Raw genomic sequence first — 22,267 nt, 5'->3', positions numbered from 1 at the left:
CAACCGGCAATGACTGCAAAGTAAACATTAAGCCCTGAGAAGAAGGGAGTGAAACTGTACCATTTTAGGGAGTGAAACTTGTGGATGTACACATTAGCCAAGAGTAACCGTTTCAACAATTAACCATTGCGCCGACCTTGAGAAAACTTCTCAACCTTGCTAAAGCTCTTAAACAACCATTAATTAACCGCCAACTCTGCTTCTGTCAAAATAGCTTGCTTGCATTTTCAGGATGTGGTTTCTGCCTATATAAGTCTCAAGCACACTCAGGTCGGGGCTGCTCACTAAATTCCCTGTGTGGAGTGACGGTGGCAGTCGCCAGCCAGCTAATAAAGGCTCTTTAAATTCTGTTTGGCTGTCTCGTACGTTAATTCGCAGGCACCGTAACATTTGGAGGCCCCAGTGAGATATCCTTGGTGTTTGCCGAGGCTTATCAGTCGAGACAAGGTCTGACTACCGGCCCTCCCCCAGGGGGGTGCACTGAGAGACGTTCCTCAGCCCCGGCGGAGAACCAAGTGGTCGGGCCTCGAGATTTGAAAATCTGCCTCTGGAGCCATCTGGACGTGGGCCCACAGTGGTAAGAGATCTCTAATCTGGTCTGGGGGGTTACCCTTTAGGGTCTTTAGGAGGGCTGGACACAGCCATAACTCCAAGACCCAGCCTTGGACCATGACGGTGGCCGGTGGCCTCAGGTTCAGGTTCTGGTTCAGGTTCGGAATTGGTCTCTTAACGAAGACCTAGTCTCTGTTTTGTGTTTTGTTGTTAGTGTCTTTGTTCTGTTCTTTTTCTATTTTGTCAACCATCAGTCCCGCAATGGGTCAGTCTCCATCTGCTTCTGCTTGCTCTCCATTGCAGTGTTTCTTAAAAAATTTTCAGGACTTCCGCCGACGAGCTGCAGGGTTGTGTGCCACGGTCAACCCAGAAACTCTTCGGGCCCTTTGCGAGCTTGAATGCCAACTTTTCCAGACTCTAATTGGCCCCTCAAGGGCACCCTAAATTTGCCGATTGCTTTTCAGGTTCAAAGAGTTATTTATGGAAGACCAGGACATCCGGATCAGATTCCCTATATTGAAATCTGGATCAGCGTCCTCGCTGACCACCCTAAATGGCTTAAAAATTGCTCACCACCTAAACCGTCTAAAGTGCAAAATATGCTTTTTCTAAAGGGGCCACCCAAAAGGCCCCTGGTCCTCGACTCCCCACAGGATAGTCCCCCCTTGTCATGGCCCCCACCTTATTCTGTAGGGCACTCTGCCTCCAGCCCAGGGCCCTCTTCCTCCAGCCCAAGGCCCTCTTCCTCCAGCCCAAGGCCCTCTCCTCCCAGTCCAGGACCCTCCGTTCTTAGCCCAGGGCCCTCTGCTTCCAGTTCGGGGCCCCCTACCCTAAGTACAGAAGGACCCCTCATTCCCACTCCAGAGTCTACCACACCCCCAACAACTCTCTCCAGCCCCCCCACACACCCATTCTGGGAGTTCATACGGACCACATGTTCACGTCCTTGTCCCCGCTCAATTACCCCTGAGACAAGTCATTCAAGGCCCACCTGAGGACCCAAAACCCTTTATGGTCTATGTTCCTTTTTCCACCAGCGACCTGTACAATTGGAAAAATCAAAACCCCTCTTTCTCTCAAAATCCCCAAGGACTAATCTCTTTGTTAGAATCCGTTTTCTTTACCCATCAGCCCACATGGGATGACTGTCAGCAACTTCTGAAGACCCTTTTCACATCAGAGGAGAGAGAAAGAATCCGTGCCCAGGGATGAAAATTAGTTGTGGGGCCAGACGGTCTGCCAACCACGGAAGTAGACTGCCTCAAGGCTGTTTTTCCTTTCACCCGACCCCAGTGGGACCCTAACACTGATCAAGGTAAGGAGGCTCTCGAACGGTACCGCCAGACTCTAATGGGGGCTCTCTGAGCAGCAGCGCAGAGGCCTACGAATATGTCCAAGGTAACTGAGGTGACTCAGGAGGCCACTGAGTCCCCCGCCACTTTTCTAGAGCGCCTCCAGGAGGCTTACTGGTTATATACCCCTATAGATCCGGAGGCGCCAGAAAACAGGTGAGCAATTAATATTGCCTTCGTTGCCCAGTCAGCCCCAGATATAAGAAAAAAGTTATAAAAGTTAAAAGGCTTTGAGGGAAAAGTACTGAGCGAGTTGGTGGAGGTTGCTCAATGAGTTTTCAATAATAGAGAAAGTTCTGAAGACTTAAACAAAAAAATGGCGAAGGTTCTACTTGCTATGAGTGAAGACCAAACATGGAATAAAAACCGAGGAGGGGGTCAGAATTTCGGAGGAAAGTCTGGGGGAGGAAATAGGCCATCCAGCGGGAGAGGAGGGCAAAAGGGGCCTGCTCTAGGCCAAAATCAGTGCGCTTTCTGTAAGGAACAGGGGCATTGGAAAAACGAGTGCCTGAAAAAATCCTACCCAGGGCCACCAAAGGTTCTCCTCGAGAAGGAAGATTGACGAGGCCGGGGCTCCACCCTTGGCCCCCAGGAGCCCAGGGTCACTCTTACAGTAGGGGACCAAAACGTTGACTTTTTAGTGGACACTGGGGTGACTTTCTCTGTGCTCCAAGAACAGAAGGCCCTTTACCGCAAAAACAGACCCCGATCCAGGGGGCCACTGGAGAAATCAAGTCCTATCCATGGACACAGGCCCGAATAAGTAACTTAGGGGAGAAAACCATTACTCACTCTTTCTTAGTTATGCCTGAATGCCCCTACCCTCTAGTTGGCCGCAACTTGCTCCACAAACTGCGAGCAACCATCTCCTTCTGAGACGAAGGGCCAGAAGTAAACTTCCCAAAGCAACCGAGTTCCATCTTAATTACCTGCCCTCTGTCCGAAGAATACCTCCTCCTAGCCTGGGAGAATACTAATAAACAAAATGCTGAACTCTTAGTGAAGTGGCAGAAAGAAGTACCGGAGGTGTGGGCAGAGACGAACCCCCCGGAGCTGGCTGGCCACCAACCCCCCATCGTTGTTCAGCTCCCACACCTGTCCGGGTCCGGCAGTACCCCATGAGCTACCGAGCTAAAAAAGGAATAGCTGTCCATATTAGGAGACTAAGGGAAGCGGGGATCCTTGTGCCCTGCAAGTCCCCTTGGAACACCCCGGTCCTACCCATTCAGAAACCAGGGACTAAGGACTTCAGGCCAGTACAAGACCTACAAGAGGTCAACAAAAGAGTTGAAACCATCCATCCAACGGTATCTAACCCATATACCCTGCTCAGCCTACGCCCCCCGGATCGAAAAGTGTATACCGTACTAGACCTAAAGGATGCTTTCTTCCCACTACCCCTGGCCCCCGTCAGCCAGCCCCTCTTCATCTTTGAGTGGATGGACCCCAAAGTAGGGGATTCAGGACAATTAACTTGGACTAGACTGCCCCAGGGTTTTAAAAACACCCCTACTCTTTCTGATGAGGCCCTAAGCCAGGACCTACTAGAATTCCGAGAAAAACACCCTGAAGTTACTGCCCTCCAATATGTGGATGATATCCTCCTTGCAGCAGAATCTCCTGAAGAGTGCCAGAAAGCAACAGAGGAGTTATTGAAAACCCTCAGGCTGTTAGGATACCGGGTATCAGCAAAAAAGGCACAGCTTTGCATTTCACAAGCCTCTTATCTTGGGTATAATATAATTGAAGGAAAGAGAACGTTGTCTGATAAATGTATTCAAGCCATTCTCCAAATTCCAGCACCCCGGACAAAGCGACAAGTCAGGGAGTTTTTAGGAGCGGTTGGGTATTGCCGGCTATGGATCCTTGGGTTTGCTGAAATAGCCCGTCCTCTTTATGCCAGTACCCAGGGGGAAGGGCACAGAACTAACTTGGACTGATAAGGAGGAAGGGGCTTTCCAGACTTTAAAAAAGGCACTTACCCAAGCCCCAGCCTTAGCACTCCCAGATCTCAGAAAACCATTCCAGCTACATGTAGCTGAGGCGCAAGGGATAGCAAAGGGAGTGCTAACACAGTGCTTAGAGCCATGGAAACAGGTCGTGGCTTATCTTTCAAAGCGCCTCGATCTGGTTGTGGCAGGTTGGCCTAACTGCCTCCGGGCCATTGAGGCCACCACCTTGTTAGTTAAAGAAGCCTCTAAACTCACCTTTGGGCAAGAACTGCAAATCATCACCCCCCATGCGGTTGAAACCCTCCTCAAAAACCCCCTGGACAAGTGGCTTTCTAATGCAAGAATTACTCAGTACCAAGTTCTTCTCCTTGATCCATCCAGAATAAAGTTTCTTCAAACCTCAGCTTTAAACCCAGCTATTTTGCTGCCAGAGAATGATCCCAGCCAACCCATTCATAACTGTGTCGAAACCTTAGCAGCAACCACCAACCTGCGTGAAGACCTAACTGACCTGCCACTTCAAAATCCAGACGAAACTCTCTATACTGACGGAAGCAGTTTCATTCAAGATGGGACCAGGGTTGCTGGAGCAGCAGTAGTAACGGCCTCTAAGGTAATATGGGCCCAAGCCCTAAACCTTGGGACGTCTGCACAAAAAGCTGAGTTAATAGCCCTCACCCAAGCTCTCTGATGGGCCGAGGAAAAGGCGGTGAACATCTACACAGACAGCCAATAAGGGTTCGCCACCGCACATGTGCATGGGGCCATCTATCAGGAACGCGGCCTCCTAACCAGTGGGGGAAAGGGCATTAAAAATGCCTCAGAAATACTAGAGCTTTTAACAGCCCTTTGGCTTCCCAGAGCAGTAGTCATAATCCACTGCAAAGGACATCAAACTTCAAATACGCCCGAAGCAAAGGGAAATGCTTTCGCCGACCAGACAGCCAAAGAAGCAGCCCTAAAACCAGTGGGGCCCCTCCAAGTCTTGCCCCTCCTACCACCCTGGGTACTAAAAGCTGTTCCAACTTACTCAGACTCTGACATTCGTCTAGGTCACGAACTCCAAGCTAGAGAAGATCCAGAGGGGTAGAAAGTCCTCCCTGACTCTAGAATCCTCCTACCAGAGGCACTGGGAAGAGACTTAATTTTAAAAATGTATCAGAGTACACACCTGGGAGGGACAAAATTAGCTGAATTGCTAAAAACTGACTTCTACATACCTAAGCTTTTTCAGGTAGCAAAAGAGGTAAGCAGAAGATGTCACGTCTGCGCCCAAGTTAACCCAAGTCATGTAAGTACCCCTGCTACCCCCGGTCACTGCCTAAGAGGTCAGCTCCCAGGAGAGCAATGGGAAATAGACTTTACAGAACTGCCTCCTGGACCAGGGGGATATAAGTACTCACTTGTGCTGGTGGACACCTTCTCAGGATGGGTTGAGGCCTACCCAACTCGGTCAGAGTCAGCTCAGGTAGTAGCTAAGAAATTATTGGCTGAAATTATCCCCTGGTTTGGCCTACCAGTAGCAATGGGGTCTGACAATGGTCCGGCTTTTATAGCCCAAGTTACCCAAAACTTGGTAAAAGCATTAGGAATCAAATGGAAGCTACACTGCATCTACAGACTGCAAAGCTCAGGACAGGTAGAAAGAATGAATCGGATGCTTAAGGAAACCCTCACCAAACTTAAATTGGAGACTGGCGGAAACTGGGTGAGCCTCCTTCCATTTGCCTTACTTAAAGCTAGGTGTACCCCTTATGTAAAAGGTATTACTCCATATGAAGCCATGTTTGGCAGGCCACCCCCACTCCTCCCCAAGTTAGGGGAGGAGCAGCTTGCCTCCCTGTCTAACTCTGAACTTCTCAAGTCCTTACAGGCCTTACACTACAACTCCAAAAACATCCATCACATCGTCAGTGCCCACCGCCCGAAACCTGACACCGCGGAAGAAGAAACCCCTACTGCTGAACCTGGTGATTTAGTGTGGATCCCTTGAGGCGCGCTGAGCTGGACCTTATCAGGTGATTCTAAGCACACCAACTGCCGTGAAAGTCGCAGGTAAAAGATTTTGGATACATCATTCACAAATTAAAAAGGCAGACTACAACCAGAACGCAGAATGGTCTGTACAAAAAACATCAGATCCCCTAAAACTTCGGCTGCAGTGACGTACGCCATTATGCTGACTTTAGTAACAATACTAGCCGCCAAGAACCCCCATCAAGCCACTATTTATACGTGGCAGTTAGCTCGCACCATTGATGGAACAGTGATCAGCCGAATTAGCAACCCTGGCAGCCCTAAATTTGTTTTTGACCCATGTAAACTCTTTGGGAAAACCTGGAATCTACCACAAGCTGTGAATACCTATTTGGGAGGGGGAAGGGCAGGGCTTAGGGGCTTCAGTTGTGGTAATTTAGACCTGGAACAAGGGCTACGGTATAGTCAACATTACATCTGTCTGCAAAAAAGTGCCTTAATGTGTGGGGGAGAGGATGATTATTTCTGTTACAGTTGGGGCTGTGAAACCATAGCCCCATGGAAAAATGTAGACTGTTTATTAAAGGTCACAAGGGAGACAAGGCCAGAAGCTCCTATTAAAGATTGTGCAATTGGGAACTGTAACCCTGTTACTTTTAAACCACAGCAGTATTGGGAAGATTCCCAGTGGTTGGGGGGAAAAATGTGGGGATTGCGCCTATATGTATCAGGATATGACCCTGGAGTGTTATTCACTATTCAAAAAAGAAAAATTCCTAAACCCTTAAATCCAATAGGCCCCCTGGACCCCATCAACATCAAAATACCTGTAACAACTACTCCTTTCCCACTTACCCGTCCTTACTCCACCACAAAGAGCTGTCCCTTATCTCCAAAAGCAACTCCCCTTCCTCCACCTCCAAACTCCCGACAAGAGTCTCTATTCAATACACTTAAACTCATGTTCAAATTCTTAAACCAAACTTCCCCCAACTTAACTAAAGACTGCTGGCTATGCCTAAACCCCGAACCACCCTATTATACAGGCCTAGGAGCTAACCGTAGTATAGGAGTAACTAACAATCACATTCAAAATATCTCCCTATCAAATATTCACCAAAACTCACACTATTGTCCCTGGGGCACTACCCCTAAGCTTACTTTAGGTGACTTTCAAGGACAAGGAACAGGCTTCCAGTCCCCTCAATTCCCTCTATCTACTTCTCCTTACATTAATTCTTGCGCCTCTGTAACAATTTTCAGCAACAGCCCTGCGGGTCATACCGGACACTACTTAGTAGCGCCCAAAGGAACATGGTTTGCCTGTACAATGGGGTTAATGCCGTGTTTATACCCCCCCATCCTCATGCAACCTAAGACTCCAGTACTATGCATTCTCACCCATGTCCTTCCCCAAGTATATTACTACTCTGGTGAGGGAGGTAGGGAGCACTTCGGGCTAACTAACCTCAAATGAGTCAAGCAAGGGGGACCAATACTAGTGCCAGTGCTCCTTGGGCTTGGGGTAGCCAGGGAAACTGCAGTAGGAACCACAGCATTTGTCACAGGGGACCAAAATTTTAAAAGCCTTAGTGCTCAAATTGACCAGGATCTAAAAACCTTAGAAGAGAGCGTTACTAAATTTGAGGAGTCCTTAAGCTCATTAGCAGAAGTAGTGCTCCAGAATCGGAGGGGACTCGACCTTGTATTCTTAAAGCAGGGTGAGCTTTGTCTAGCCTTAGGCGAAGCATGCTGTTTTTATACTAACCACTCAGGTGTAATTAAAGAAAGTTTAAGTCAACTCCAAAAGAGACTACAGGATAGATAAGAGCAAAGGAAAAGGGAGCCAAATTGGTTTGAAAGCATATTTTCTCAATCTCCATGGTTAACTACCTTAATATCAGCAATTGCCGGACCCCTGGCTCTTCTCATGTTAGCCTTAATCATAGGCCCCTGTATTATAAACAGTTTAGTTAAATATGTCCAACGGAGTATTCAAAGCGTAAAGCTCATGGTTTTGCAGTCCCAATATCAATACTTACCCTCAGAAGAAACAATTATTTGATTCTCCCTAAAAACCAGTGGGGAATGAAGTGGGCCCCCTCCCCTTAATCTGTAACAAGAGAGTCCCCTTCCCCCTCAACTGGCAATGACTGCAAAGTAAACATTAAGCCCTGGGAAGAACGGAGTGAAACTGTACCGTTTTAGGGAGTGAGACTTGCGGTTGTATGCATTAGCCAAGCGTAACCATTTCAACAATTAACCATTGCGCCGACCTTGAGAAAATTTCTCAACCTTGCTAAAGATCTTTTTTTTTTAATCTTCATTTTATTGAGATATATTCACATACCACACAGTCATACAAAACAAATCGTACTTTCGATTGTTTACAGTACCATTACATAGTTGTACATTCATCACCTAAATCAATCCCTGACACCATCATTAGCACACACACAAAAATAACAAGAATAATAATTAGAGTGAAAAAGAGCAATTGAAGTAAAAAAGAACACTGGGTACCTTTGTCTGTTTGTTTCCTTCCGCTATTTTTCTACTCATCCATCCATAAACTAGACAAAGTGGAGTACGGTCCTTATGGCTTTCCCAATCCCATTGTCACCCCTCATAAGCTACATTTTTATACAACTGTCTTCGAGATTCATGGGTTCTGGGTTGTAGTTTGATAGTTTCAGGTATCCACCACCAGCTACCCCAATTCTTTGGAACCTAAAAAGGGTTGTCTAAAGTGTGCGTAAGAGTGCCCACCAGAGTGACCTCTCGGCTCCTTTTGGAATCCCTCTGCCACTGAAGCTTATTTCATTTCCTTTCACATCCCCCTTTTGGTCAAGAAGATGTTCTCCATCCCACGATGCCGGGTCTACATTCCTCCCCGGGAGTCATATTCCACATTGCCAGGGAGATTCACTCCCCTGGGTGTCTGATCCCACGTAGGGGGGAGGGCAGTGATTTCACCTTTCAAGTTGGCTTAGCCAGAGAGAGGGGGCCACATCTGAGCAACAAAGAGGCATTCGGGAGGAGGCTCTTAGGCACAACCATAGGGAGGCCTAGCCTCTCCTTTGCCCTTGCTAAAGATCTTAAGCAACCATTAATTAACCGCCAACTCTGCTTCTGTCAAAATAGCTTGCTTGCATTTTCAGGATGTGGTTTCTGCCTATATAAGTCTCAAGCATACTCAGGTCGGGGCTGCTCACTGAATCCCCTGTGTGGAGTGACGGTGAGCAGTCACTGGCCGGCTAATAAAGGCTCTTTAAATTCTGTTTGGCTGTCTTGTACTTTAACTTGCGGGCACCGTAACAGTAGATTGAACTGTAAAATAAGAGGGACTCAATTTAGAGAATGCTTAGGACTTTAGAGGCCTTCAAGTTAGTTATAAAAGGGGAATATGTGCATATGTGTTTGTTCATGCATGCAGGTATCCAATTATATATTTTATCAATTCTATATTACATATGCTAGCATACATATCATTACTGTGTATGTATCAAACATGCATACACAATCATACACACACACATACAAACCTTATTGTTAGTAATGATTATACCAGGAAAGACAGAAATATTTTAGTTTTGTCTGGTTTAGGAATGGTGACTAAGGATAAATGGAAAGTAAATGAGGACAAGAGGAAAATCTTAGAAAGAAAACTGGAATAATTCCCCAAAGAAGGTAAACTGTTAAGAGGAATCTTCAGGATTGGTGATAAGGAGACACTTATAAAAGTCATCCATGGAAGAAATCATTGAACCCAGGGAAAACTGCACTAGGTGCTCACACATTGTTTGGTACATGTGAGAGAGAAAGACTGAGAAGATCAGAAGATAATTCTTCTGGCATAATTAATTGCATTTCAAGGCAATTTCCTGAAGATTGCTAAGCCACTATAGCACAAATTATGAGAGAATGTATCTAGAAACTTTTATAGCTGAGTCTCTAACAAAAGGTATGGTGATGAGGTACTAAAGAGATGCCAGGGAGAATGACATATCAAGTATTATATCAAGTATTATATCATATAATATATCAAGTATTATATCAACTATGAGGTACCAAAGGGATGCCAGGGAGGACAATAATATCAAATATTCTTCTGCATGCAGATATCCAATTGTGCTAGCACTTTTGTTGAAAAGACTATTCTTTCTTCCTTTGGATGGTCTTGACATTCTTCTCAAAGTGCAGTTGCCCGTATATAAGGGTGTATTTCTGTGTTCTCAATTCTTTATTTATCTATATATCTATACTTATGCCAGTATTACACAGTTGTAATCACTGTAGCTTACTAGTAAGTTTGAAGTCAGGAAGTGTGAATCCTCCAACTTTGTTCTTTTTTAAGAATGTTTTGGCTATTCTGTGGCCCAAATGTTCATAAACAAGAAAATGAATGAATTATGGCATATTTGTACCAGGGAACTAACAAAACACAAACTACTTATACATTTAACAACATGAATACATTTTTAAAATATTATGTTGAACAAAGAAACCAAACACAAAAGAGTATATAAAGTAGCATCCCATATACATGCAGTTTAAGGAAAGGCAAAACTAACATAATGTGATAGAAATTAGACCATTGGTTACTTCTGGGGAGATAGATTGTCTGGGAAGTGGCAAAAGGAAATTCTCTGAGCAGGTATGAATGTAAATTACACAGATATACACAATCATCAAAACTCTTTGAAAGGTGTACTTAAAGATATGTGCATATCACTCTATGAAAGTATCGTCAATAAAAAATAAAAATAATTCCTCACATTTACATATTATAGAATATGAATCATAGTAACCATTCAGTTTTTAAAAATTATATATATACACACACACACACATTCCAGGTTTATTTAGCAAGAATAAGTGTTTTCCAAAACACAAACCCAACATTATTAATGACTAGGATTTCATTGTAAATCCCATTCTACACAGATGGGAGATTAATATGGCTCAGCAAAATTCTGAATTTAACAGCTTTTTTGGGTGCAAGTTAATGAAAAAAAATCTCCTTATTCTACATGTCAGAATATTAAACTTCAAGACCTGGTGATTCAATGTATCTTAGGAATCAATATGCAGATTAGAAACTTTACCAAAAATGTCAGAATTTTTACTATTTGTTTGCAAGGCATGAAAGCTGTTCCTCAGTCCAGACTGCTCCCCTGCTGAAACTGCCCAGGCAGATATAGCTGGATCCATGGATGGTTAAGTAGCTTTGAGAATTCATAACCTCTGCAATCACTCCTCAAGTACTTATAGGTTCTGTGATACAGTGTTGAACAAGACTGATCCTGTTTTCCTGGAGAGAAGTCTAGTGGAGAAAGGAAACAGTATCCAAGTAAGTAAACATGAAAAGGTATAATTCTAAGTCATGGTAAGCTATGAAGTTGTTAAACAAGGGCTGAGAAGACAAACAACTGGGCTAAATGAGTTATAGTAGTCTGGGAAGACTCTCAGAGGAGGACATTTAAGCCAAGGAGAAGAGATTTGCAGATGGAAGAAACAGCATGTGCATCATTTGGGGTGATTCCAGAATTCAAAAATGACCCCTAAAAGATCACATAACTAGCCACAGGTGCTTGAAAGACCACAACTACAGTTTCTTTTGTTTATGCAGAGACATTGATAGTTTCAGGCTTATCTTTTACACATCTGACTCATTGGAAATGATAACCTATAAAATAGTTTCAAAAAATAATTCAGTAGACTTAAGATGGGAAGACAGCATTGGTGTTTTGGAAGGAGCAAAGGGATAGGAGTTAAGTTCAAGTTTTCTAGTTGAGTGTACCAGTTAGTATGCTGACTCTACCAATTAATATATGTAATTATTGGCAAGTCACATTGTCTTCAAATCTTACTATCCTCAACTCTAAAGCAAGAAATAGATGAGAAAATAATTGTAAGTACTTTATAAATTATCAATTCTTAACCTAAGTTGATGATACTTTGTTCTTAAGAGATGGCAGAGGTCATGGCCCCTAAAATGTTCACAGTTTTGCCAAAGGTCAATGCCAGCCTTGAGCCCCAGTTATGACGATCATGGACAGGCTAAAGTGTAGTGATGAATTCATTCACAGCCCAATGAATGACAGCCTCTCTGTCAGGAAGTAACCATGGATAAATTTCTTCTCTTTAAAGATCTGTCTAACCTAGATACTCCTGTCTAGTACCATTCCATGTTTATTGGGAAGTTTGTCCCTTGGGCATGAAACATGAAAAAAATTGGTGTTGGTAAATTAGAAATCAATGGTGACATTTGTACGAAGCACCTTTCTTCCACAGTGTGAAAGGCATTTCTCAAGTTTAAGAACATGTGACTACTTTCTCTTGCTCCTGATAGTCTCAGAGAGAGGTTGGCAAAATTAGTGGGACTTGTGTATAGACTAGCATCTAACCTGATGCCATTTCTCAACAAAATTGTAAAACTGGGAGGTTCATGGATAGTTAACTCTTTTATGGCTCCAACTTTCAAAACCTTATGCTCTTTCTTTGAAGAATGTATCATTTGGAAGGATTTGAAACCCTTTTATATTGATGTATAAATATCTTGTAAATAATTTTGGTTGGAAGTTCAGAAATTTTGGTTCTTGTTCTGGCTTTGAGGTCACTTACTGATCAAGTATCTTGGTCCCTCTAAATCTCTCTTCCCTCAAATATAAAGTGAGGGAATTGGCTATAGAGGTGATTCCCAAACTCAGCTACAAATTAGAAACTCCTAGAGAGATTTTGGACATGCAAAAAGCTCAATCATAGCATCTATAATTCAAAAAAAATGAGGTGGAACCCAGATAATTCAAATGCAAAGTTAAATTGGGATTTGCTTTATTAGGTGAACTCCAGGGCTCCTTTTAGCAGGAAATTTTAGAACTCAATAATTTAATTGGAAGGACTTCTGCCATTAGAATATAATCACAGATAAATTTTCTTATGATCTTTTAAATAGTCAACCAGTTTATTAATAGCAATAGTATCTAACATTTTATTAAGAACTTACTCTGCCCGATACTCTGTTAACCACTTTACCTGTGTTACCTCATGCAAACCTTGTAACAGGCACATGAAGTAGGAGCTACTATTATCCTCATTACAGAGATGAGAAAACTGAGAAATAGAAATACAGAAATGATAATGTAGCAAACACTTCCAAAACACTTATGTGCCAGGCATTTTTCTAAGAAGTTAATAAACTTGTACTAAGATTACACAGTCAGTAAGTGGAAGACCTGGTATTAATCCCAGGTATCTGGCTCTAGACCACTATCAAAATACAGATATATATGACTGTAATCTCTATATATCTGTATATCTATATATCTGTTTATATATATAATTTATACCATCTCTCAGAAATGCTGGGTAACCAACCTAAGGTCATGTAGCTAGTAAGACATCACTGATATTAAACACTCATGTAATCTGACTCCAAGCCCATGTTCACAATTACTACCCTATTAGAAATGCTTGGAAGTAATAGGTTCTATGTGGCTGGCAGTGGCATGTGGGAAATGAAAGGGTATTGAGCTAGGATTACCAGGTTTAGGAAGAGAGCACATAAGTCACCAAGATATATGTTGGATGAGGCAGAAAGAAACACAAAAATAAGACGGAAAATATTGTATTTTTCTTTAAGTTCTTATATCCCGTCTCCTGAGTTCTTTCCCTCTTCTGTGTGTTCCCTCTAATTGTGCAGCTGCTAAGAACACATCACAACTGAAAGGATTCATCTACAATCTTCCTCTAATGCTGAATGGAGCTGCTTTATAGAAGGTAAAATTGTTCTTTTTTTTTTTTTTTTTCGAGTATCTACTATATGCCAAGTGTAACATTGCCTCTGTGGTTCTAAACTTTTTGCTCTCAAGACACCTTTACATGCTTAAAAGTTATTGCAGACCCCAAGGAGCTTTATTTATGTTGTTTACAGAGCTCTCAATGTTTATTTTTTTAGAAATTAAAACAGAACTTTTCAAAATATTTATTAATCCTTTTTAAGATAACAACAAACCTATTATATTACCGTGAGGGTTAATTTCATGTGTCAACTTGGCTGGGTTATGGTGTTCACTTGTTTGGTCAAGCAAGCACTGGTCTGATTGTGAGGATATTTCATAGACAGGTTTATTTCATTAGTCAGTCAATTGCATCTATGGCTGATTACATCTATGATCAACAAAGGAGATTGCTTTCAGCAATGAGAGAAGTTTCCTGATTCAATCTGTAGAAGGCCTTAAAGAGAGAACTGATGATTTCAGCAGTCAGAAGGAAAAATTTCCATCTCTACAAAGTTCCCAACTTGCAATTTCTCCTGGGGAATTCTACATCACCTTCATTAAGTTTCCAACTTGTGGCCTTCCCTATAGAATTTGGGCTTGTCAATCTCCATGGATGTGTGAGCCAAGTCCTATAATAAATCTCTTAATATTTACATGTATATTCTGTCAGTTCTGTTTCTCTTGAGACCCCTAAGACAATTGTCCATAACATATTTTTATAAAAAAAAAACTACATCTTCCAAAACAAAACAAAATAATTGTTTTTCATTGGTGAGAAAAGTGGCATTGTTTTAAATTTTTGCAAATCTCTTTAATGTCTGCCTGAGTAGAATTCAGCTGGATTCTCATATCTGCTTCTGTATTTAATCTGTTACATCACACATAGGTAGACACTGGAAAACTCCAATGTAAACTTGGGAGAAAATTAGAGTGAAAATAGTTTTGGCTTTATGAACCCCTGAAAGAGTTTCAGAGACCACCAGGGGCCATTGGACCATGCTTTGAGAACTACTGTGCAAGATAATGTATGTCAACTATTCTGAAAGGGACAGTATTACAATCACAAATGGATGGGGTAGGGTAAATGATTTTTAAAAACTGCATATGGAAAAGCACTCCTTAAATGGTGGAGTCAGGAGCTCCAAAAATCTTCTCCATAAAAGCAAAAAGAACACTGGCAAAAATTGTCAAAGTCAACTTTTTCTAAACTCTGGAAATTATCCAAAGGCTTGAAAATATATGAGAAGTATTTATTCAAGAAAAAATGGCTGTATCTCTAAGAACAGTGAGTTTTATGGCATTTTAACGTGCCCTATTGCAGAACCCCTCTCCAAGTTGCACAGTAGCCTTGAAAAACAACAGCCTTGGAACAATGGTAGCTGTGACAAAACAGCAGCCTAGCAGCCACAGGTAGGAAAAATAGGTTTGGAGCACCCTAAAAAGCCCTAAACCCAGGTAATTGTCACTGTTTGACCTGTCTGGAAGTTCCCTGGGAAAGCCCCATTCATGGAGCTTGCCTTTATTTGGGCTGATTCAGAATGCACTTACAGGAGAAGCAATATCCCCAGGGTGTTTGTTGAAAACAATCAATAGGAAGTGTTTCACATCACAGCTGCCTGAGATGACTGTACCAGTTGACACAAACAAGAGGCTGGAGGAAAATCTGGAGAATAAGATGTTGATGGGGTGCTTTGAAAAGTTCTGACATATTCCTAGGGATCTAGAAGGCCATGCATATATACAGGGCTATGGACATGCCCAAGATAAATTTAAGAAGGACCCCATTTCACTTCTGGCTAATGTTGAGACTCTGCAGAAAACAAAGGCTAAGGTAGAGTTTAAGGCATGTTCCAACACACACACAGAGCCCCTCAGCACACAGTGGGTGATGTACTGGTACAAGGTACTTAATGAAATATTAATAGACTGCCAAACTAACTAAGCAAAGAATTCAGTGGCCACAGTAAAGAATATAGACTTTACAGAATTAACCTAGGAAAGTCATAAAGCAAACAAATAGAGACAATAAGAAACCTTGGAGAGGGGAAAATTCTGAGTGTTAGAGTTGCCACACTGTATTATTTAAAATGTCTAGTTTTCAAAAAAAATATTTTGAGACATGCAGATAAACAAATGGTCTATATAAAGTGATAAAACACCATAAAGAGACACTATTGCTGTGGAAGCCCAGACTTTGGACTTTCTAGACATCTGTTTTAAATCAGCTTTTATAAATATGTTCAAAGAACTAAAGGAAATCATGTCTAGAGAATTAGTGGAATGTATGAGAAGATTTCTCACAAACCTAGATAATATCAATAAAGAGACAGAAGTTTTTTAAAAAGAGAAAAGCAAATAGAAATTCTGGGATTGAAAATTACATTAATGGAAATTAAAAATGTACTAGGGATACACAACAGCAGATTTGAGCTGGCAGAAGAAATAATCAGCGAACTTAAGACATTAGTTGAGAATAACAAGTCTGAGGAACAGAAAGATAAAAGCATAATGAAAAATGAACAGAGCCTAAGAGGCCTGTGGGATACCATCAAGCATACCATCATATACATAATTATAGTTCCAGAAGGAAAGGAAAGAGAGAAAGGAACAGAAAGAATATTTGAAGAGATAATGGCCAAAAACTTCCCATATTTGGTGAACAACCTCCATACAGAGAAATAAAGAGCACCAATAAGCTAACCACTTAGGAATGTGTAAAAGACAATGTGCTGGTTTGTATATATTATGTCCCCCAGAAAAAGCCCTGTTCTTTGATGCAATTTTGTGGGGGCAGACATATTGATGGGGATTAAGTTGGAATGTTTGGACTGGGTTGTTTCTGGAGATGCACCCCACCCAACTGTGGGTGATGACTCTAATTGGATAATTTTCACAGAGGTGTAACCCCACCCATTCAGGGTGGGTCTAAATTAAATCATTGGAGCCATATGAATGAGCTGACAAGCAGAAGGAACTCAGTGCAGCTATGAGTAATATTTTGAAGTGCTGAGACATTTTGAAGAGGAGCTACAGCCAAGAGGGACACTTTGAAGAAAGCACAGGAGCTTCAGCTTACAGAGACATTTTGGAGATGGCCTTTGAAAGCAGACTTTTGCTCCAGAGAAGCTAAGAGAGGACAAATGCCCCAAAAGCAACTAAGAGTGACATTTTTGAGGAGCTGAAGCCTAGAGAGGAACGTCCTGGGAGAAAGCCATTTTGAAACCAAAACTTTGGAGCAGATGCCAGCCACGTGCCTTCCCAGATAACAGAGGTTTTCTGGACACCATTGGCCATCCTCCAGTGAAGGTACAGCCTTAAGACTGTAACTGTGTAACCAAATAAACCCCCTTTTATAAAAGCCAATCCATTTCTGGTGTTTTGCATTCCAGCAGCATTAGCAAACTAGAACAGACAATATAAACATATCTTTGTTTATAACTCTTTTCGTCTCTACCTGATTTAAAGGACAACTATGTAAAGCAAATAACACAAAACTGTATTGATGGGCTTATAATGTATACAGATGCAGTTTGTATGATAATAGCCCAAAGTAGGGCAGAAAGAATGGAGCTGTGATAAAGCAAAGTTTTTATATAAAAAATACCATATAGAAAACAAAAATATTATTTAAATCATATACTAGAAATATCTGTTTAACACAAAAGAAGGAAATAGCCGAAGAATAGAAGAACAAAAGAGACATAAAACAAATAGGAAATTATAGATATAAAACCTGAAATATCAGCAATTACATTGATTGCAAAAAGGATTAAACACTTTAATCAACAGCTAGAGATTGGCAGAATAGATAAAAACACATGGCCAAATATATGCTATACACAAGAGATATACTTTAGATTCAAATACACAAATATGTTGGAAGTAAAAGGATAAATATATTCCATGCAAAAAGTAAGCAAAGGATATCTGGAGTAGCTATGCTATCGTCACATAAAAAAGACTTTAAGACAAAAATTGTTACTAGAGGCAGAAGGACTTTTATAATCATAAAAGGGTAAATCCACCAGGAAAACACAACAGTTATAGTCATATGTGCACTTGGCAGCAGGGCTTCAAAATACTTGGAGACAAAAATGACAGAATGAAGTGAGAAAAGACAATTCAACAATAATAGCTGGAGACTTCAATATCACTTTCCATAATGGAAATAACAACTAGATTGAAAATCAACAAGGAAAGAGAAGACTGTATAAAACAACTAGACCTAACAGACTTTCATAGAACTCTACTCAACAGCAGCAGACTGTATATTACTCTCAAATGCATATGGAATATTCTCCAGAATAGGGCATATGTTAAGCCATAAAACAAGCCTCAATAAATTTAAAAGGTTGTGAAATACAAACACAGCTTCTACATTAAACAACACTAAATGGCTCCTAACAAGACACACTTGAAGTATAAGAGAAAAAAGGCAACAGTGAGTTTCCTTATCTGACCTGTTAGCAGCTGATAATATTATTTTGCTGTTATTTATCCTTAATGTAATAAATCATCACTTATATTTATGTACATAGTATGTACACATATATGCACATATGATCATGTATGTGTGCACATCAGGTACCCAAGAAATGCTCTTTACTACTAATAAAATGCAATTAATACCTTTTAAGTGTTAATTATCCAAAAATACTTAGAAATTTGCCAGGACTGACGAACCAAAGTGATTTCCAGGTTATTGAGGAGATATTTTTGAAACATAGGTATTTGATTCAAAACAATTCCTGCAAAGGAAATCGACCCAGGTAAAGCTTCTTCTTGAATGGCAGGTAGAGAAAAGTGACTCATTCTCAAATACAAAATACCTAGTAGGAATTGGGCTAACCAAGCCGGTGAGCATACTGTGAAGACTCCATATAATTACTAAATTTTTATTTTACTATTCATTAAGTAAGAAAGATATTTTTTGCGGGAATTTATTTTAAATAATTTGTTAAGGTGTTAGTGATTATTCTTATGGGAATATTGAACAAAAGATTGAAGGGAGAAAAAATATAGTCTCTAGTATATATCTTTTTGGTGGGTGGTATATGTTAAGCAGTGCCAGATGTTAAAAAATGAAGTTGTCAGAGCTTGTATTAAGATATAATCAAAATATGGCTCAATCAGTATATGATTAGAACAGGTTGGTATACTTTAAGAGTTAGTTGTCAGTTTAGATCTTGCTTACCTCTGCACCATCTGCTATCCCTGCTTCCTTTGCTGCACACTTCCTGGCTTAACATCTAGAAAATGGCCAAGCATACAGCCATTCATTGAGTTGAATCAGGAAAGAATCTGGCCTCTCTTAATTTTGTGCAATAATTTGCCTCCAAAATAGTGCTCTTCGGAACTACAAACCATATGCAAGAATGTAAATGTTATGGTTTATAAAGAAAAGGATTGAAATAATACAAACTATATTCTCCATACACAGTAGAATAGAATTAGATGTTGAAGACCAAGGGAAAGTTTGGAAATTTACAAAGCTGTAGAAATTAAACAACATATTACTAAATACCAATGAGTCGAAGAAAGCCAAGGAAAATAGTACTTTAAGATGAATGAAAACAAAAACACAACATACCTAACCTTGTGAGATGTAGCTAAAGAATGCCTCTGGAAAAATTTTAACTGTAAGTGCCCATATTTTATAAAAAAGAAGAAATATCACAATCAGTAACCCAATTTTCATCCTTGAAGGCCTAAAAAAAAAAAGCAGAGTAAACCCAAATAAAACAGAAAGAAGGAAATGATTCAGAGTTGAGCAGGAATAAATGAAATAGAGTAGAGAAAAGCGCTAGGGAAAAATCAACAAAACAAATACTTGTTCTTTGAAAAGATCAACAAAATTTACAAGACTTTAGCTTGTCTCACCAAAAAATATAAAACAAAAAACAAAACAAACAAACAAACAAACAAAACAAAAAAAAAACAGAGGGAACAGAGGGAGAGGGAAAGGACTCAAATTGCTAAAATCAGGAAAGAAAGAGATTCTACTCCCATACAGAAATAAAAGGATTATAATAAAATACTATGGACAAATGTATTCCTATTTCAGAAGAAGTAGAAAATCTTAATAAACCTATAATGGTAAAAGAGATTTATTTAGTAATCAAAAGAGAAAAGCACAGTGCCAAATGACTTCACTGGTGAATACTACCAAATGTTCAATGAAGAATTATCACCAATACCTCACAGCTTTCTTCCACAAAATAGGAGAGGACTCTTCCTAACTCATTCTATGAGGACAGTATTACCCTGAAACTAACCAGACAAAGACATCAAAAGAAAGGAAAACTACAGATCGATACTCCATATGAATATAGATGCAAACATCTTGAGCAAAATGCTAGCAAACTAAATTCTGCAAAATATGAAAAAGGGTATAAAGCATGACCAAATATGATTTGTCCCATGAAGGCAAAGTTAGTTTAACATCCAAAAAAATCAATTATTAATAGAATATTAATACAATAAAAGACAAAAAATTACATGCTCATTTATAATAGATACAGGGAAAACATTTGACAAAATCCAACTCCCTTTCATAATAAAAACACTCAACCTGATAGAGACCATCACAAAAACAAACAAACAAACAAACAGACAAAAACAACAACCCGAAAATATACAACTAACATCAGACTAATGATGAAAGACTGAATGCTTTCCCATAAAGATTAGGACCAAGAAAAGGATATCCCTTCTTCTGACTCCCATTTAACATTGTACTGGAGGTTCTGTATGGGGAAATCAGGGAAGACAAATTCAGATTGGAGAGTTAGGAGGAAAACAATCTCTGTCAGCAGATAACATGATTTTTGTATACAAAGTCCTAAGTAACCTATAAAAAGCAATTAAAACTAATAAATACATTCAGCAATTTTGCAGGATACAAAATCAATTATTCAAAAATCATTTGTATTTCTATATAGTAACAATGAAAATCTAAAAATAAAAATAAGATTCCATTTATAATACTGTCAAAAAGTTAGAATTCTTAGAAATAAGTATAACAAAATAAGTGTAAGACTTGGGACACTGTTAGCAACAAAACATTTTTGAAAGGAATTAAGGCAAAAACATATGGAAAGATATCTCATGTTCATGAACTGGAAGATTTAATATTGTTATGAAGATGACAATGCTCCCCAAGTACAGCTACAGTTTCAGTGCAATCCTATCAAAATCCCCTCTGGCTTCTTTGTAGAAATTAACAAGTTGATAATAAAATTCATATGGAAAGCAAGATAATAAAATCCATAGTGAAAAAATCTTGAAAAATAAAAACAAAATGTGAGACTCACATTTTTTTTTTCCAGATTTCAAAACTTAATGTAAAACTAGAGTAATTAAGATATTGTATTGACGTAAAGATAGACATGTAGATCAGTGCAATAAAACTGGGAGTATAGAAATGCACCCTTACATTTATGGTCAATAACTCTTTGATAAGTGTGCCAAGATAATTCACTGGGAAAATAATAGTCTCTCCAAGAAATATTCATGGGAAAACTTGATATGCCATACAGAAGAATGAAGTTGAACCTCTATCTCACATCATATGCAAAAAATTAACTCAAAATGCATAAACGAACTAAATGTAATCGCTAAAACTATAAATCTCTGGGAAAAAAATAGAAGTAAACCTTTTTGATCTTGGGTTAAAGCATAAGCAAATAAAGAAAGATAAATTGGGCTTCATCAGATTTTTTGTGTCTCGTATGGCACTATCAAGAAAGAAGACAACCCACAGAATGGGAGAAAATATTTGCAAATCATTTATCTGATAATTTACTTACCTTTAGAATATAAAAGAACTCTTACAAAGCCACAATAAAAAGATAAATAAATTTTAAAATAGGCAAATGATTTGAATAGGTATTTCTCCAAAGAAGATATGCAAATGGTCAAAAGCACAAGAAAAGATGCCTAATGTCATTAAAAATTAGGAAAATACAATTAAAAACCACAAAGTCATGCCACTTCACATCCAAGAAGATGACTATAATAATAAAAAAAAAAAATTTCACAAGTGTTGGTGAGGATGTGGAAGAATTGGAACACTCATACATTACATGTAGGAATGTAAAATGGAGTTGCCATTTTGGAAAGCTACCTAGAATTTCCTCAAAATGTTAAACATGGAGTGAACATATGACTCAGCAGTTCTACCTTAGTATATACCCATCAGAAATGGAAACATCCACAGAAAAACTTGTATATGAGAATTCATAGCAGCATTATTCCAAAAAGTGGGGACAACCAAAATGTCCATCAACCAATAAATGGATAAACAAAATGTGGTGTAGTCATACAATGGGATATTATTCATGATAATTAATTAATTATCCCATTCATTCATTATAAATGGCATGAAATACTGATATATGCTACAATATGGATGAACCCAATAAAAAAGATCATATATTGATGATTCCATTTATATAAAACGTCCAGAATAGGCAAATCCCTAGAGAGAGAGCATTGACTAGCTATTGCCAGGGTTTGGGAAACGGAAGAATGAGGTGTGACGGATAACGCATATGGGTTTCTTTTGAGGGTGATGAAAATGTTCTGGAATTAGACAGTGATGATGTTGCACAACCTGGTGAATGTACTAAAACCATAGAATTCTATACTT

At 39.8% G+C, this 22,267-nt stretch overlaps 1 protein-coding gene across 1 annotated transcript in view; it reads left to right on the top strand.

The window, feature by feature from the left end:
* Positions 1 to 5,972: 5,972 nt before the first annotated feature.
* The window catches only part of LOC119506084 (ganglioside-induced differentiation-associated protein 2-like), a 139,127-nt gene continuing 122,832 nt past the window's right edge, over positions 5,973 to 22,267 (top strand). Inside the window, 2 exon segments of the mRNA XM_037798962.1 lie at positions 5,973 to 6,905; positions 14,939 to 15,027. Of these exon segments, the coding sequence (XP_037654890.1) occupies positions 5,973 to 6,905; positions 14,939 to 15,027 (1,022 nt within the window).

This window comes from Choloepus didactylus, chromosome 11 (assembly GCF_015220235.1).
Source record: "Choloepus didactylus isolate mChoDid1 chromosome 11, mChoDid1.pri, whole genome shotgun sequence".
Taxonomy (NCBI): Eukaryota; Metazoa; Chordata; class Mammalia; order Pilosa; family Megalonychidae; genus Choloepus; species Choloepus didactylus.
The sequence above is the reverse complement of the archived record's forward strand: the minus strand, read 5'-3'. Positions and strand labels throughout refer to the sequence as shown.